This window comes from Heptranchias perlo, unplaced genomic scaffold, assembly GCF_035084215.1.
Source record: "Heptranchias perlo isolate sHepPer1 unplaced genomic scaffold, sHepPer1.hap1 HAP1_SCAFFOLD_49, whole genome shotgun sequence".
Taxonomy (NCBI): domain Eukaryota; kingdom Metazoa; phylum Chordata; class Chondrichthyes; order Hexanchiformes; family Hexanchidae; genus Heptranchias; species Heptranchias perlo.
Genome location: NW_027139505.1, coordinates 2,673,550 through 2,691,603, shown reverse-complemented (window position 1 = coordinate 2,691,603; position 18,054 = coordinate 2,673,550). Strand labels below are relative to the sequence as shown.

Here is an 18,054-nt window from a genome sequence, read left to right as displayed (position 1 = left end):
CCTTGCCCATCAGACTTCTTGCATTGAAATAAATGCAGTTTAATCTAGACTTCCCTTGGTCTTTGCCCTGCTTTCTCAGACCATCTGTCCGGTCATGTTCTGTACACTCTCCCTTACTGCCTTTTGTTTCTGTCACCACTTTATTTCCCACTGACTTCCTGCATCGGTTCCCATCCCCCTGCCACATTAGTTTAAACCCTCCCCAACAGCACTGGCAAACACTCCCCCTAGGACATTGGTTCCAGTCCTGCCCAGATGCAGACCTTCCAATTTGTACTGGTCCCACCTCCCCCAGAACCGGTTCCAATGGCCCAGGAATTTGAATCCCTCCAGCTTGCACCATCTCTCAAGCCACGTATTCATCTTAGCTATCCTGTCATTCCTACTCTGACTAACCCGTGGCACTGGTAGCAATCCTGAGATTACTACCTTTGAGGTCCTACTCTTTAGTTTAACTCCTAACTCCCTAAATTCAGCTTGTAGGACCTCATCCTGTTTTTTTACCTATATCGTTGGTGCCTATATGCACCACGACAACTGGCTGTTCACCCTCCCCCTCCAGAATGTCCTGCAGCCGCTCCGAGACATCCTTGACCCTTGCACCAGGGAGGCAACATACCATCCTGGAGTCTCGGTTGCGTCCGCAGAAACGCCTGTCTATTCCCCTTACAATCGAGTCCCCTATCACTATAGCTCTGCCACTCTTTTTCCTGCCCTCCTGTGCAGCAGAGCCAGCCACGGTGCCATGAACCTGGCCACTGCCACCTTCCCCTGGTGAGCCATCTCCGCCAACAGTATCCAAAACGGTATACCTGTTTTGGAGGGAGATGACCGCAGGGGACCCCTGCACTGCCTTCCTACTCTTCCTCTGTCTGTTGGTCACCCATTCACTATCTCCCTCAGTAATTTTTATCTGCGGTGTGACCAACTCACTGAACGTGCTATCCACGACTTTCTCAGCATCGCGGATGCTCCAAAGTGAGTCCATCCGCAGCTCCAGAGCCGTCAAGCGGTCAAACAAAACTGCAGCTGGACACACTTCCCGCAGGTGAAGGAATCAGGGATACAGGAAGGAGCCCTGAATTCCCACATCCCACAAGAGGAACTTGACACGGCGCTGGGATCTCCTGCCATGACTTAACCCCTAAATTAGCTTAAGAACAACGACAATGTCAAGAGAAAAAAAAAGGAAAGAAAAACTACTTACCACTCCCTTTAAGGAGTTTACTCCTTTAAATTGTTCCCAATTTAGAGAATGTTAACTACACTAGGGACCTTGATTCACTAAAAAATAAACGCTACTTCCTATAAGACCTGCAGACCTTCCCTTTCCTTTTTCTTCAGTTACTGTAGATAAGGAGAAATACTCACCTGAACCTACTCACCAATCAGGTGCCTCCCCTGTGTCGCGTCCCGATCTGATTCCTGACGTCACTTCGAACTCGGTCGCAGCTCCGCTCGGCTCCTCTCAGCGCTCTGAAATCCCGCCTTTTATCGGACGCTCCCTCCGCTCGGCTCGGCTCCTCTCAGCTGTTCTCAGCGCTCTGAAATCCCGCCTTTTATCGGACGCTCCCTCCGCTCGGCTCGGCTCCTCTCAGCTGTTCTCAGCGCTCTGAAATCCCGCCTTTTATCGGACGCTCCCTCCGCTCGGCTCGGCTCCTCTCAGCTGTTCTCAGCGCTCTGAAATCCCGCCTTTTATCGGACGCTCCCTCCGCTCGGCTCGGCTCCTCTCAGCTGCACTCAGCGCTCTGAAATCCCGCCTTTTATCGGACGCTCCCTCCGCTCGGCTCGGCTCCTCTCAGCTGTACTCAGCGCTCTGAAATCCCGCCTTTTATCGGACGCTCCCTCCGCTCGGCTCGGCTCCTCTCAACGCTCTGAAATCCCGCCTTTAATCGGACGCTCCCTCCGCTCGGCTCGGCTCCTCTCAGCTCCTTCCGATTTTCAAGTTCAAAGAATTTATGTAAAAGATGAACAACAGTTCCGGATCCTTGTGAAACATCACTTTCCACCTTCCGCCAGTTGGGGTAACCACATTTAATCCCCACTCTCTGTTTTCTGTTTTGTAGCCAGTTTGCTATCTGTTCTGGTATTTGTCCCCTGACTCCACATGATCTGACCTTCGTCACAAGCCTACTCTGTGGAACTTATCAATGTCCTTCTGAAAGTTCAATGCATTGGGAAAGTCCGTGGATTGGGACATATCAATGGATTGGGAATGTCAATTGACTGGAATATATCAATGGATTGGGAAATAAAATGGACCGGGATATATCAATGGATTGGGAAATAAAATGGACCGGGATATATCAATGGATTGAGAGTATCAATATACTGAGATCTATCAATGGATTGGGAAAGTTAATGGACTGTGACATATAAATGGATTAGGGAAGTCAGGGATTGCAAACTTCAGAAACAGTTACGGTTTGGCAATGCCAATTGATCGAGATATATAATAGGAAGGTTGCGAATTATCAATAGTTCATTGTTAAATATTTTAAATTTACTCGGGGAGTTTGACATTTCAGCTGAGGCGGCGAGAGCCATTAAGTTGCTTCGGGAAAATCGTTTCATTAAAGATTGAAAGCTGAAAGCAGGTCCGGGGGTCAGACACGTGCTCTTCCGTTTGACAAGGCCGACGCCCGACCCCTTGCACACAGCACCTCACAACTACTCACCTCCTCTCTTTAAAATAGCGCCTTTGAGCGCGGTACAACTCTACATCCGAATAAAAGCACCTCTGACAAGGCAGCACTGGAAGCGTCAGCCTGGATTGTTTGTTCCGTCCCTGGAGTGGGGATTGAATCCTCGACTGTCTGATTCAGAGGGGCGAGAGTTACACCACAGAGCTCAACTCAAAGGCCCAAAATGTTCCTTTGTCCTCGATTCCCCGTCCATTGCACAACCACCCTCGTCCAGCACTGTTTACAAAAGTCCACCGTCAGGCCGAATATTTCCCTCATCTCCTCCTCGTACATTGCCCCTTAGAAACCAAATAAAACAGGGTGCGCAGAAAATGCGACCCCTGTCTGCTTATTCCGTTTCAATATCTTCCCCTGCGCCAGTGGGGACCTGGGGTGGAGAGCGCTGCCCGGGGTGATCGCAGTTTGTAGCCGATTTGCTGATACACGGGCCCGCCGGTCAGTTCTGCGTCCTGGAGGAACCCGTGTATCACAGATATCTGGACTGTTCAAGGTTTGCATCCCCTATTCTGTTATTTAAAGGGACTGCTCCTACATTCTTGGCTCCACTTCAGCCTCCTGATACTGGGCCACCCGGTATATGGAGCAGTTCGGAGGACCAGCGTTAAAATCGCCAGCCACAGGTCCAAGATCCGCGGGGGGCGTGAGTCGCTCCGACTGCCCAACTCTCTTCCACTTTATCACTCAGAAAAGCACCTCGCGGGTCTGCTCGGGGATTTATTGTTGGGAAAACCGTATTTATTAAATTAAATTCGACCTTTTTACAATTAGTTTTATATTTCTCCCGAAAAAAAGTTGAACTTGTTCTGATTTATGTAATTTAAATTTTAAAAAATTGTGAAAGGAAACAGACAAGGAAATGGATAGAATTAGACACGGACACAATCTCTCACTATCTCCCCCTCCCTCCTTCACAATGCCTCCATCTCTCAGCCTGTCTCTGACACACTCACTCTCTCTTTCCCTCCGGTAATATGTGCTTTATTCCATTAGCCAGTTCTTGGAGCGAAGTGTGTCTGTTATGATCCCCTTGTCATGGGATCTTTTAACTAGATACTGGGCAGAAAAAAATAGGGAAAGAAAGACTTGCATTTATATATCGTTTTTTACATCCTCACGATGTGACCGTCTCAAAGCACTTTACAGCCCGTGAAGCGTAGTCACTGTTATAATGGAGGAAATGCAGCAGCCAATTTGCTCAAAGCAAGATCCCAAAAGCAACAATGCACTGCAGTGTCAGCCTAGATGATGGGCTCAATTCTTCGGAATGGGACCTGAACCCATGACCGTCCAACTCAGAGGTAAGAGTGCTCCCCAACTGAACCATGGCTGACACTTGGACAGGGTGGTCACTTGTAGACGTTACCAATGACATGGAACCCTGGGAAATATATGGAGCGTCAAAACAATAACAACCACAAATTGCACTTACCCAGCGCCTTTAATGTAGTAAAACATTCCAAGACGCTTCACAAGAGCGTTATCAAACAAAATTTGACCCTGGCCCACATCAGGAGGTATTAGGATAGGTCAAAGAGGTAGGTTTTAAGGAGAGTCTTAAAGGAGGAGAGAGAGGTAGAGAGGCGGAGAAGTTTAGGGAGGGAATTCCAGAGCTTCGGCCCGAGGCATTGAAGGCGCGGCCGCCAGTGGTGGAGCGACTAAAGCCCGGAATGTGCAAGGGAGAAGAGTTGCGGGAGCGCAGAGATCTCGGAGAGTTTAGGTCTGGAGAAGGTTACAGGGATAGAGAGGGGCAAGGCCATGGACGGATTTGAAAACAGAGAAGAGAAATTTAAAATTGAGGCGTTCCCGGACCGGGAGCCTTTGAGGAGAGTTTGTGTGCGGACAACACAGTTTTAACTGCTGAGAGTTTGGTAAGTGTGGGAGTTTAAGGGTTAATCTCTTTAAAATCTAGTGTATATTGCCAATAAACTGTTTAGGTTCAAATTTAAAGTTTATTTTTTTAAGTTTCTGTCAGGCTTCAGCAGAGAGAGCTGCTGTCGTAAGTTAATTGGTTGGCGAGATTAAACTGGTACCTGAATGTGGGGCAGGCCTGACTCAACGGAGTCACAAACTGAGTAATTTAAAAGGGGTAACTAAACTAAGGCAAGTCATGGCAGCAGACCTCGTACCCGTGATATGCCAATCCTGTAAGATGTGGGAAGTCATGGACACTACCAGTATCCCTGCCGACCATGTGTGCAGGAAGTGTGTCCAACTGCAGCTACTGACCGATCGTATCTCGAAGCTGGAGCTGCAGGTGGATTCACTGTGGAGCATCCGCGATGCAGAGAAACTCGTGGATAGTACGTTTAGCGAGTTGGTCACACCGCAGGTAAAGGGTATACAAGCAGGAAGTGAATGGGTGACCACCAGGCAGAGTAAGAGGTGCAGGCAGGTAGTGCAGGGGTCCCCTGTGGCCATCCCCCTCTCAAACAGGTATACCGTTTTGGATGCTGTTGGGGGAGATGGCTCAACAGGGGAAGGTGACGGCGGCCAGGTTCATGGCACCGTGGCTGGCTCTACTATACAGGAGGGCAGGAAAAAGAATGGCAGAGCTATAGTGATAGGGGACTCGATTGTAAGGGGAATAGACAGGGGTTTCTGCGGACGCAACCGAGACTCCAAGATGGTATGTTGCCTCCCTGGTGCAAGGGTCAGGGATGTCTCGGAGCGGCTGCAGGACATTCTGGAGGGAGAGGGTGAGCAGCCAGTTGTCGTGTTGCATATAGGTACCAACGATATAGGTAAAAAAGGGGATGAGGTCCTACAAGCTGAATTTAGGGAGTTAGGAGTTAAACTAAAAAGTAGGACATCAAAGGTTGTAATCTCAGGATTGCTACCAGTGCCACGGGCTGGTCAGAGTAGGAATGACAGGATAGCTAGGATGAATACGTGGCTTGAGAGATGGTGCAAGAGGGAGGGATTCAAATTCCTGGGCCATTGGAACCGGTTCTGGGGGAGGTGGGACCAGTACACATTGGACGGTCTGCATCTGGGCAGGACTGGAACTAATGTCCGAGAGGGAGTGTTTGAAGTGCTGTTGGGGAGGGTTTAAACGAATGTGGCAGGGGGATTGGAAACGATGCAGGAAGTCAGTGTGAAGTAAAGTGGTGACAGAAACAAAAGACAGTAAGGGAGAGTGTACAAAACATGACCAGAAAGATGGTCTGAGAAAGCAGGGCAAAGACCAAGGGAAGTCTAGATTAAACTGCATTTACTTCAATGCAAGAATTCTGATGGGCAAGGTAGATGAACTCAGGGCATGGATGGGTACATGGAACTGGGATGTTATAGCTATTACTGAAACATGGCTAAAGGAGGGGCAGGACTTGCAGCTCAATGTTCCATGGTACAGATGCTATCGGAAAGATAGAGCAGGAGTTAAGAGAGGAGGGGGAGTGGCGTTCTTGATTGGGGAGAACATCACGGCAGTAGTGAGAGGGGGTATATCCGAGGGTTCGCCCACTGAGTCTATATGGGTAGAACTGAAAAATAAGAAGGGAAAGATCACTTTGATAGGATTTTACTGCAGACCCCCAAATAGTCAACGGGAAATTGAGGAGCAAATATGTAAGGAGATTACAGACAGCTGCAAGAAAAATAGGGTGGTAATGCTAGGGGACTTTAACTTTACCAGCATTGACTGGGACAGCCATAGCATTTTGGGCTTGGATGGATAGAAATTTGTTGAGTGTATTCAGGAGGAATTTCTCATTCAGTATGTGGATGGCCCGACGAGAGAGGGGGCAAAACTTGACCTCCTCTTGGGAAATAAGGAAGGGCAGGTGACAGAAGAGTTAGTGAGGGATCACTTTGGGACCAGTGATCATAATTCCATTAGTTTTAAGATAGCTGTGGAGAATGGTAGTTCTGGCCCAAAAGTTAAAATTCTAAATTGGGGAAAGGCCAATTTTGAAGGTATTAGAGAGGAACTTTCAGAAATTGACTGGGAGAGTCTGTTGGCAGGCAAAGGGACGTCTGGTAAGTGGGAGGCTTTCAAAAGTGTTTTAACCATGGTTCAGGGTAAGCACATTACTTATCAAGTGAAGGGCAAGGCTGGTAGAAGTAGGGAACCTTGGACGACCCTGGGGATTGAGGCCCCAGTCAAAAATAAGAAGGAGGCATATGACATGCATAGGCAGCTGGGATCAAGTGGATCCCTTGAAGAGTATAGAGATTGCCGGAGTAGAGTTAAGAGAGAAATCAGGAGGGTAAAAAGGGGACATGAGATTGCTTTGGCAGATAAGGCAAAGGAGAATCCAAAGAGCTTCTACAAATACATAAAGGGCAAAAGAGTAACTAGGGAGAGAGTAGGGCCTCTTAAGGATCAACAAGGTCATCTATGTGCGGAACCACAAGAGATGGGTGAGATCCTAAATGAATATTTCACATCGGTATTTACGGTTGAGAAAGGCATGGATGTTTGGGAACTTGGGGAAATAAATAGTGATGTCTTGAAGAGTGTAAATATTACAGAGATGGAGATGCTGGAAGTCTAAACGCGCATCAAGGTAGATAAATCTCCGGGACCTGATGAAATGTATCCCAGGACATTATGGGAGGTTAGGGAGGAAATTGCGTGACCCCGAGCAGAGATATATGAATCATCGACAGATACAGGTGAGATGCCTGAAGTTTGGAGGGTAGCAAATGTTGTGCATTTGTTTCAGAAGGGCGGCAGGGAGGAGCCAGTGAACTGCAGACCGGTGAGCCTGACATCTGTAAGTTGTTAGAGGGTATTCTGGGAGAGAGGATCGACAGGCATTTGGAGAGGCAGGGACTGATTAGGAACAGTCAGCATGGTTTTGTGAGAGGAAAATCATGTCTCACAAATTTGATTGAGTTTTTCGAAGGGGTAACCAAGAAGATAGATGAGGGCTGTGTGGTCGACGTGGTCTACGTGGACTTTAGCAAAGCCTTTTACAAGGTACCGCATGGTACGTTGTTACCTAAGGTTAAATCTCACGGGATCCAAGGTGAGGTAGCCAATTGGATACAAAATTGGATTGACGACAGTAGACAGAGGGTGGTTGTAGAGGGTTGTTTTTCAAACTGGAGGCCTGTGACCAACGGTGTGCCTCAGGGATCGGTGCTGGGTCCGCTGTTATTTGTTATTTGTATTAATGATTTGGATGAGAATTTAGGAGGCATGGTTAGTAAGTTTGCAGATGACACAAAGATTGATGGCATTGTGGACAGTGAAGAAGGTTATCTCGGATTGCAACGGGATCTTGATAAATTAGGCCAGTGGGCCGATGAATGGCAGATGGAGTTTAGTTTAGATAAATGTGCGGTGATGCATTTTGGTAGATCGAATCGGGGCAGGAACTAATCCGTTAATGGTATGGCGATGGGTAGAGTTATAGAACAAAGATATCTAGGAGTACAGGTTCATAGCTCCTTGAAAGTGGAGTCACAGATGGATTGGGTCGTGAAGAAGGCATTCAGCATGCTTGGTTTCATTGGTCAGAACATTGAATACAGGAGTTGTGATGTCTTGTTGAAGTTGTAAAATACATTAGTAAGGCCACACTTGGAATACTGTGTACAGTGCTGGGCACCCTATTACAGAAAGGATATTATTAAACTAGAAAGAGTGCATTAAAGATTTATTGGGATGCTACCGGGACTTGATGGTTTGACTTATAGGGAGAGGTTGGATAGACTGACCCTTTTTTTCCCTGGAGAGTAGGAGATTTAAGGCGGATCTTATAGAAGTCTATAAAATAATGAGGGGCATAGATAAGTTAGATAGTCAAAATCTTTCCCCAAAGTAGGGGAGTCTATAACGAGGGGGCATAGATTAAGGTGAGAGGGGAGAGATACAAAAGGGTCCAGAGGGGCAATTTTTTCGCTCAAAGGGTGGTGAGTGTCGGGAACGAGCTGCCAGAGGCAGTATTAGTGGCGGGAACATTTTTTTCTTTTAAAAAGCATTTGGACAGTTACATGGGTAAGATGGTTATAGAGGGATATGGGCCAAGTGCAGGCAATTGGGACTAGCTTAGTGGTATAAACTGGGCGACATGGACATGTTGGGCCGAAGGGCCTGTTTCCATGTTGTAAACTTCTATGATTCTATTCTATAAATACAGGGGCCTGTCAGTGCGACAGCACGGTGTGCGGACAACACGGTGTGTACTGCTGAAAGTTTGGTCAGTGTGCGAGTTCGGTGAAGTGGGGGAAGGAGTTGCTGCTTTGCCTTGCTTTTCCTAACTTTTTCCACAGAGCGGCAGTGGACCTGAGCGTAGAAGACTGAGATTGGGGAATAAAAGCAGCAGCAGACCTGCAACAAGAGAAAACTATTGTGCGACGTCACAGGTGAGGCAGGAGAGTCCGTGAGGTGAGTACAGTATAAAAGCAGAGACCTGGAGCGGGTGGAGAGTCTGAGAGTCTCAGGCAAATATTGGCAGCAGAGCTCGTACCCATGATATGCTCCTCCTTCACTATGTGGGAAGTCATGGACACTACCAGTGTCCCTGGCGACCATTTGTGCAGGAAGTGTGTCCAGCTGCAGCTACTGGCAAACCGTATTTCGGAGCTGGAGCTGCGGGTGGATTCACTGTGGAGCATCCGCGATGCTGAGACTATCGTCGATAGCAAGTTCGGTCACGCCGCAGGTAAAGATTACGTGGGCAGAAAGGAAATGGGTGACCACCAGGCCGAGTGAAAGGACTAGGCAGGTAGAGCAGGAGTCGCCTGGGGCCATCTCCCTCTCAAACAGATATTCTGCTTTGGATACTGTTGGTGGAGATGGGTTATCATTGGAAACCAGAAAGAGCCAAGTTCGGGACACCACGGGTGGCTCTGTTGCACAGGAGGGGAGGAAGAAGAGTGTCAGGGCTATAGTGATAGCGGATTTAATTTTAAGGGGAACAGATAGGCGTTTCTGCGGCCGCAAACGTGACTCCAAGATGGTATGTTGCCTTCCTGGTGCTCGGGTCAAGGATGTCACGGAGCGGCTGCAGGGCATTCTGGAGGGGGAGGTTGAACAGCCAGTAGTCGTGGTCCATATTGGTACCAAGGATATAGGTGAAAAAAAAGGGATGAGTTCCTGCAAGGTGAAATTAAGAAGTTAGGAAATAAATTAAAAAGCAGGACTTCAAAGGTAGTGATCTCAGGATTACTACCAGTGCCACATGCGAGTGAGTGCAGGAACAGGATAATAGACAGGATGAATGCGTGGCTGCAGGGATGGTGTAGGAGGGAGAGATTTAGATTCCTGGGACATTGGGACCGGTTCTGGGGTAGGTGGGACTTGTACAAGCGTGACGGGTTACACCCGAGCAGGATCCGGACCAATGTCCTCGCGGGGGTGTTTGCTCGTGCTTTTGGGGAAGGTTTAAACTAGAGTGGCAGGGGGATGGTAACCTGAGCGGGGAGTCAAAAGGGAATAAAGTTGAGAGCAGCAAGAGAGGGGAAGACCCAGGTGAAATCTACAATAAAAATAATACAAACAGTTGTTCAAGAACAAGTGAAAGGAAAAAGCGTAGAACAGCGGAAAGTAAGTGTACTTTAGGCACGACAGATAAAGTAAAAATTAGAAGGCGTAAGGCGATTAACCCAGCATCAAAGCTGAAGGTCAGGCTAGGGTCTGTGGCCCAACTAAGAGTTCTATATACAAATGCACGGAGTATAAGGAATAAATTAAATGAACTACAGGTTCAAATTCAAATTGGTGGGTATGACATGATAGCTATTACTGAGACTTGGATGCAGGATGGTCAGGATTGGGAATTAATTATACCGGGTTATAAGCTCTGCAGGAGAGATAGGGAAAATGGAAGAGGGGGAGGAGTAGCCTTAATGATTTGAAATGAAATCACTTCAATGATAAAGCAGGATATAACGAGGGGTAAGCAGCCAACAGAGACCTTATGGGTTGAATTGAGAAATAGGAAAGGATCTAAGACTATGGTGGGAGTTGTATATCGAAGCCCGAGCAGCAGCTCTGAAGTGCTAGATTGGATAAATGCAGAGATTAGACAAACGTGCAAGAAAGGCATAATTGTGTCAATGGGGGACTTTAAACTTAACATAGATTGTGAAAAGCAGACTAGCAACTGTCAGAAAGGTAGTGAATTTCTTGAGTGTGTCCGGGATAGTTTTCTGCAGCAGTATGTCCAAGTGGCAACAAGGGGGCAAGCCACAATAGATTTAGCAATGAGTAATGAACTCGATTTAGTTAACGGCTTAACTGTGCGTGAGCTCCAATCCAATAGTGATCATGACATGATCGAGTTCAATGTAGTGTTTGAAAGGGGAAAAAGTGAATCAGCTGATAAGATTCTAGAGTTGGGCAAGGCCCACTTCAATGTGATGAGACAGAGACTGTCCACAGTAAACTGGACAAATGTGTTAATGGGTAAAACGACTGATGATCAGTGGGAAATGTTTAAAGAAACATTTAACCTGATACAGAATCGGTTTATACCCCTGGGGGCAAGAACTCAACTTGCCAAAAAAAAAAACAGCAATGGACAACTAAAGATCTAAGGGACAGTATAAAACTTTAGGAAAGGGCATACAAAAAATGGCACAGATCCTGGCGAATGGGAAAGATACAAAGATCAACAAAGGGTCACAAAACAGATAGTGAGGGCTACAAAAAGACAGTATGAAATGAAACTCGCAAGGGATATCGAAACCAATACGAAGAACTTTTCTAGTTATTTTAGGAAAAAGAGGGTGATCAGGAGCTGTGTTGGCCCCTTAAAAACTGAAAGTGGGGATATTGTCATTGACAATGTGGAAATGGCGGACGTATTGAACAATTACTTTGCTTCAGTATTTACAGTCGAAAAAGAGGATAGCATGCCAGAAATCACAAGAAAACTTATATTGAATCGGGGACAGGGACTCGATGAAATTAACATCAGTAAAGCAACAGTAATGAAGAAAATAATAGCACTAAAGAGTGACAAATCCCCAGGACAAGAAGGTTTCCGTCCCAGTGTTTCAAAGGAAGGAGATGAGCACATTGCGGATGCCCTAACTGTAATCTCTTAAAGTTCTCTGTATTCCGGAACAGTCCCTCTAGAATGGAAAATTGCACATGTTACTCCGTTTTTAAGAAAGGAGAGAGAGGGAAACCAGGGAATTATAGACCAGTTAGCATAAAATCTGTTGTGGGGAAAATGCTGGAGTATGTAATTAAGAATAGGGTGACTGAACACCTCGAGAATTTTCAGTTAATCAGAGAGAGCCAGCTTGGATTTGTGAAAGGTAGGTCGTGCCTTACAAACCTGGGTGAATTTTTTGGAGAGGTGGCTGAAGTAGTGGACAGGTGAATGTCAATGGATGTTATTTTTATGGACTTCCAGAAGGCATTTGATAAGGTCTCGCAGAAGAGAATGTTAGCTAAGATAGAAGCCCATGGAATCGAGGGAAAAGTACGGACTTGGTTAGGAAGTTGGCTGAGCGAAAGGCGACAGAGAGTAGGGATAATGGGAAGGAACTCACATTGGCAGGATGTGACGAGTGGAGTCCCGCAGGGATCTGTCTTGGGGCCTCAATTGTACACAATATTTGTTAACGACTTTGATGAAGGCATAGAAAGTCTCATATTTAATGTTGCCGATGACACAAAGATTGGCGGCATTGTAAGCAGTGTAGATGAAATCATAAAATTACAAAGCGATATTGATAGATTAGGTGAATGGGCAAAACTGTGGCAAATGGAATTCAAAGTACACAAATGCGAGGTCATCCATTTTGCATCAAAAAAGGATAGAACAGGGTACTTTCTACATGGTTAAAAGTTAAAAACAGTGGATGTCCAAAGGGACCGAGGGGTTCAGGTATATAGATCATTGAAGTGTCATGAACAGGTGCAGAAAAAAATCAAGAAGGCAAATGGAATGTTGGCCTTTATATCTAGAGGACTAGAGTACAAGGGGGCAGAAGTCATGCTGCAGCTATACAAACCTTGGGTAGGCCGCACCTGTAGTACTGTGAGCAGTTCTGATCACCGCACCTTCGGAAGGACATATTGGCCTTGAAGGGAGTGCAGCGTAGGTTTACTAGAATGACACCCGGACTTCACGGGTTAAGTTACGAGGAGAGATTACACGAATTGGGGTTGTATTCTCTCGAGTTTCGAAGGTTAAGGGGTGATCTGATCGACGTTTATCACATATTAAGAGGAACAGATAGGGTGGATAGAAGAAACTATTTCCGCTGGTTGGGGATTTTTGGATTAGGGGGCACAGTCTAAAAATTAGAGCCAGACCTTTCAGGAGTCAGATTAGAAAACACATCTACACACAAAGGATGGTAGATGATTGGAACTCTCTTCCGCAAACGACAATTGATACTAGATCAATTGCTAAATTTAAATCTGAGATAGATCGCTTTTTGGCAACCAAAGGTATTAAGGGATAAGTGTGAAAGGCAGGTATATGGAGTTAGATCACAGATCAGCCATGATCTTATCAAATGGCGGAGCAGGCACGAGGGGGTGAATGGCCTACTCCTGTTCCCATGTTCCTTTGTTCCGAGAATGGGCCTATACTCTCTGGAGTTTAGCAGAATGTGCGGTGATCTCATTGAAACATGTAAGATTCTAAGAGGGCTTGACAGGCTGGATGCTGAGAGGCCGTTTTCACTTTCTGGAGAGTGAAGAACGAACGGCATAATCGTAGGATAAGGGATGGGCCGTTTAAATCTGAAATGAGGAGCAATTTCTTCACTCATGTTTGGAATTCTCTACCCCAGAGAGCTGTGAATGTTGAGTTGTTGAGTATATTCAAGGCCGAGATATATAGATTTTTTGACTCTCGGGGTATCAAGCGATATGGAGATCGGGAGGGATAGTGGAGTTGAGATCGAAGATCAGCCATCATCTTATTGAATGGCGGAGCACGCTCGAGGGCCCTCGTGGCCTACTCCTGCTCCTATTTCTTATGTTCTTATGTTCGACAACATGCAGGGAGAAGAAAAGATAAAGTGTTGCATGTTTAATATAGTCCCAGTCTGTACAACAAGAGGCCAGAGACTCACAGTTAAAATGGGGAGGGTTAAAGACAGTTTACATTTCAGTTGTTCAAAAAGAGTGTGTGGATTGTATGGAATGGACCACCATGGGAAGCAGTGCGGGCTGATGGATCAGTTCGTTCATGAGCCTGGGGTAAAATGAAAGAGCAGTGTGAATTATATTATAGGATGTGACACTTTCTACATCCTGAGCCGGTCAGATAGAACCCAATTGCCTTTCCCGATCCATTCATTCCTACATTCCAGTGTATTCTATCTTGTAAGTAAGGCCGTTAAAAAGTAATACTGCAGACCAATGGAATAATCTTACGACAACTTGCACACCTCGCGCAATATTCATGGTAAGAATTTCTATGCGTCCACTTCAGGAGCCAGACGAGGCACGGGGTCGGGCTTCCGATTGTTCCCGTTGGTTTCGCAACCAGATCCCACTTCAATTGTCAGAAACAGCGGAAAAGATCAGGGAAGTTTAACCGTGTGAGTTATGCCCGAAACCAATTACATTCGTGTTATCCGCGATCTTTTCCGTTGGTTCAAGATTCGAATCGCAAGGACCAGGTCCTGGCCACAAAACTGGACGCGTCAAAATTGCGAGATTCTGCCCCTTGCACTTGGTCGAAAAGGCTCTTCAAATTGTGCTTAATTCCATAGGCTCACAGGCACTAGTAGGCACGTTTTAATAGTTTTACAAAGCAAAAAATATTTAATTTACTAGGAAACTGACAAAATGTAGACCAAAGAATCTAATAAGTGGTTCAGTGTCGTTTATAAATTCATTTTTACTGATTTTAAATCAGGTTACGCACAGCTGCAGGACTGGGCACGCTGATTATAAATGTTTATTATTGCTGTAAACCCAAATTCAGTTGTATTCATAAAATTGAACTATGTTACCCCACTGTTAAATACATCAAGGAACAGTGTTTAATGGGCAGAAAACTAAAGAAACGATTTCGCTCAATTGAGCTGGACGATTGCTGTCAGGATTAGGTTCATTGCCTGTTTTGGAGAAGTTAGGCTTGAAGGTGGGGTCAGCTGCAGGGTTAGGACGATTACCGCAAGGATAGTGCCTCCACCAGTCCTGTAGCAATAGGGTCAGCACCAATGCTGGGAGATTCCACTTTCCATTTGTCACAAAATGCTTTAATTGTGTGTGTTTTTTGAAACTTTCCAATAACAATTTCTCTAAATCTGTCATATCAGATAAGAAAACAACGTTCCTGAGTCTATTTGTTGATTGACTGTAAATAATGTCAATTATGATGTAACCTGATTGACTCCCTGGAGGATTGATGTTTGTATAAATATAGGGCTCTCTTCTCCAGCCTCAGCCGTGCGCCAGTCAGATTCTTTCAGCTCCGACAGAATTCAACCATTCTCACAGAAAATGGGGGAAGTAACTATTCTACAGATAAAAGAGATTTACCACCCGATTCTCGCTGCCGTCAGTATCCCCGGTGAGCCATTGTAACCTGTTTCTTGTTAATCCATGTTAACTGTCTCACTGTTCTTAATGCATGTTGGAAAAGGGAACATGTTTCCCGGGGATGTCAGAATTACACAGTCGACATTGACCAGGACCAAATTGTGACTAGTTGGTCCGCCCTTTCAGCGTTCCCCTTAATCTGATAATTTCACTGATGTTACAATGTTCTTTGCAGTTCGAACACGATGATTAGGTGGATTTCCGGACCGACTTGTCTCCCCGTGCAGAGTGAGCGCTGCAACAGCTCATCGACATGTTTGGGAAGGTTGCTCTGGTAATGGCTCCAATATTAATCCTGTTCTCACAATTCTCCGTGTTAATTATCACACTGAATGGAGTAAAATGCTTTCAACGGGTATCTCCATATCCTGCATGCAGTATTTCAATCAGACCCTGGAATATTATTTCTCTTCCCTCTCTTTCTTACAGCGAACTTGATGACAATTGTGATTCTCTCACGAGGAAACTGCGGCCTTTCCAAATGTATCTCTGTCTACATGGTGGCCATGGCAACAGCGGATCAACTGGTCATGATCATCAATATAATAGTGTATCATATTTTCAGTTATCACTTCCCACTTTCATTCCTCTCCCGCACTCCCGTCTGCAGGTTCATTCTATGCAGGACTGTTGTCGCCCTCGATTTGTCTGTTTGGTTCACCGTCTCCTTCACATTCGACCGTTTTGTCGCCGTCTGCTGCCAGAAGTTTAAAACCAAGTATTGCACCGAGAGATCTGCGGCCGCGGTGACAACAACGGTCTCTGTTCTTACCTTTTTAAAGGACATCCCCGTTTTGTTTCTATTTGCACCTGAACGAATTATGAACAAAGTGCAGTGGGGCTGCCGGGTAAGAAAGGCTCTTCTCTCCTCACCTCGAGTTATAGCTTACGGCTGGTTTCACGACATCTGTCACCATTGGCTTCCTTTCACTTTAATTGCCTTGTTTAATTCTTTGACTATCAGACGGATTTTAGTGGCCAGTCGAGCCCGCAGGGGACTCCGGGGTCACAGCAGTGAGAATCAGTGTGATCCAGAGATACAGAAACGAAGGAAATCCATCATTTTACTCTTCACTATATCCAGCACTTTTATACTATTGTGGCTGACAGATGGCGTGAGTTTTCTAACTAACAGACTGACAAACATCAATCAATACCGAGGCGACCGCACAAACCCAGCATTTATCGCCACCGAAACCGGAGCTATGCTGAAGTTTTTGAGTTCCTGCCCAAACACGTGTATTTATGCAGCGACACAAAGGAAATTCCGGGAAGAGCTGAAGAAGCTGCTGCAATCTCCCTGGACACTGATTTTAAGATTGGTTAAAAATGAAAGAAATGCCAGCATCAGAATTCATTTTTAGCACCAATTCCATCTGAGAATGGGGATCTCTCCCCTTACAGCTACATAAAGGTGGTTCTTGTAAAAACTCACAAGTCGGCGACGGTATCTGTTCTTTGTAGCAATTACCGTAACATTGACGGTGGGTTTCCACACTTCTTTGTTTGAGTGGCCGCTGCCAAATAACAACGTTCGTTTTAATTATGAAAAGAGATGAAGTGAACCTTAATAGTGGAATAGAATATTTAATCAACGAGTTTAATATCACTGTGCGAGGACGGGAATTCACACCCACGGTCAAATTGACAGAAAGATCCACCAGTTTTAGGTAAAGATTCGATCGTTTGGAACTGCTGGTGAATTTACATTTTCTCGGAGGTTTGATGAACACGGCGCTTAGACTGGTATCAGCTGCACCGGCCGCTCCATCCCTTCTCCAGGTAATGAGGAGCGGAGCCGCAGTCTCATTCGCAGTCTTGCGAGGTTTCACCATCTTTGAATATTAATTGTTGTTACGTCGTTTTACCTGCTTTTTCTGACATCTCGATTAATGAGAAATAGCTGCAGGCTGCCAAGCAACATTAAAATAAAGTTTTACTAAATATAACTTGGGGAATCTGACTGCAATTAACTTGAATTAGCAACCGGATAAAACTAGTAAAATCATGTAAGAATTAACAATTCATAATAACATTAATAATAGGGACATTCCAGGCCAGAATCTGCAATTAATACACTCAGATATTGAGATGGAATAATCCGCTCTGTGTGTTGGTGCACAGACAATAACATGTAATATCCCCTGTCCTTTTATTAACTGGTGTTGTACTGGCATCCCCAGTGCAAGACTGTGTAATAGGAGTTCAGTCCGGTACCACTTCAGCCCTGGGTTTGAGAGCGTTGATCGATACAAGGCATCAAATGAAGAATTGAGCCAATTAAACAAAATTTGGTGCACTCGCCAGTTTCTGTGCATCGGATGGTGCTGTTTCCCAATTTATCCTGTAGTGTATGGGATGCAGATTGGAAGATGTCGAGGTGGGGCTGCCCTGGGACTGATTAAATCCAGCGTTCTCAATGCAGGATGTGTAAGATCATCAGAGGGGATGTCTCTGACCGCTTCCACTGTTCTATTCAGTGTACCCGGTGACACATGGAATACAGCCAGCGCTGTGTCCGCTCGATCTTTACACAGTCTGTGATTGATGGGCATCACGGATTTGATTAATGCCTTGGTTTAAATATATTTTATATTTATTATCTTCCATATGCTTTATTTTGTACAGCCGGTTTGTATTTTTATCACGGTGCCTTCCATCCACTGGATGCATGTAGTTCTCCTGATGACGTTGTTTTCCGCCCAGTGCTGGAATTTCCCGACCAGAACACAAGGGGAGAAGGGGCGCTAGTAGTTCAGGTTACAGCTCTTACATTGCCTGTCTATAATGGGTCAGGTTCAATGAGAAGAACAGCAATCGAGCTCGGAGTTTGATAAAGAGATCCCAACAGTTACACGATTCGCCATTGGATGG

General features: G+C 45.7%; 1 protein-coding gene across 1 annotated transcript; it reads left to right on the top strand.

Moving 5' to 3' along the window:
• The first annotated feature begins 15,617 nt into the window (after positions 1-15,617).
• Positions 15,618-16,544, top strand: LOC137313879 (probable G-protein coupled receptor 139). The gene has a single exon (XM_067979616.1). The coding sequence runs from the start codon at positions 15,618-15,620 to the stop codon at positions 16,542-16,544; it is 927 nt and encodes a 308-aa protein (XP_067835717.1).
• The last annotated feature ends 1,510 nt before the right edge of the window (positions 16,545-18,054 follow it).

What these genes read in the sequence shown, in the direction of transcription:
- LOC137313879 (XM_067979616.1), top strand. Translation starts at nt 15,618, where the DNA reads ATGACAATTGTGATTCTCTCACGAGGAAACTGCGGCCTTTCCAAATGT.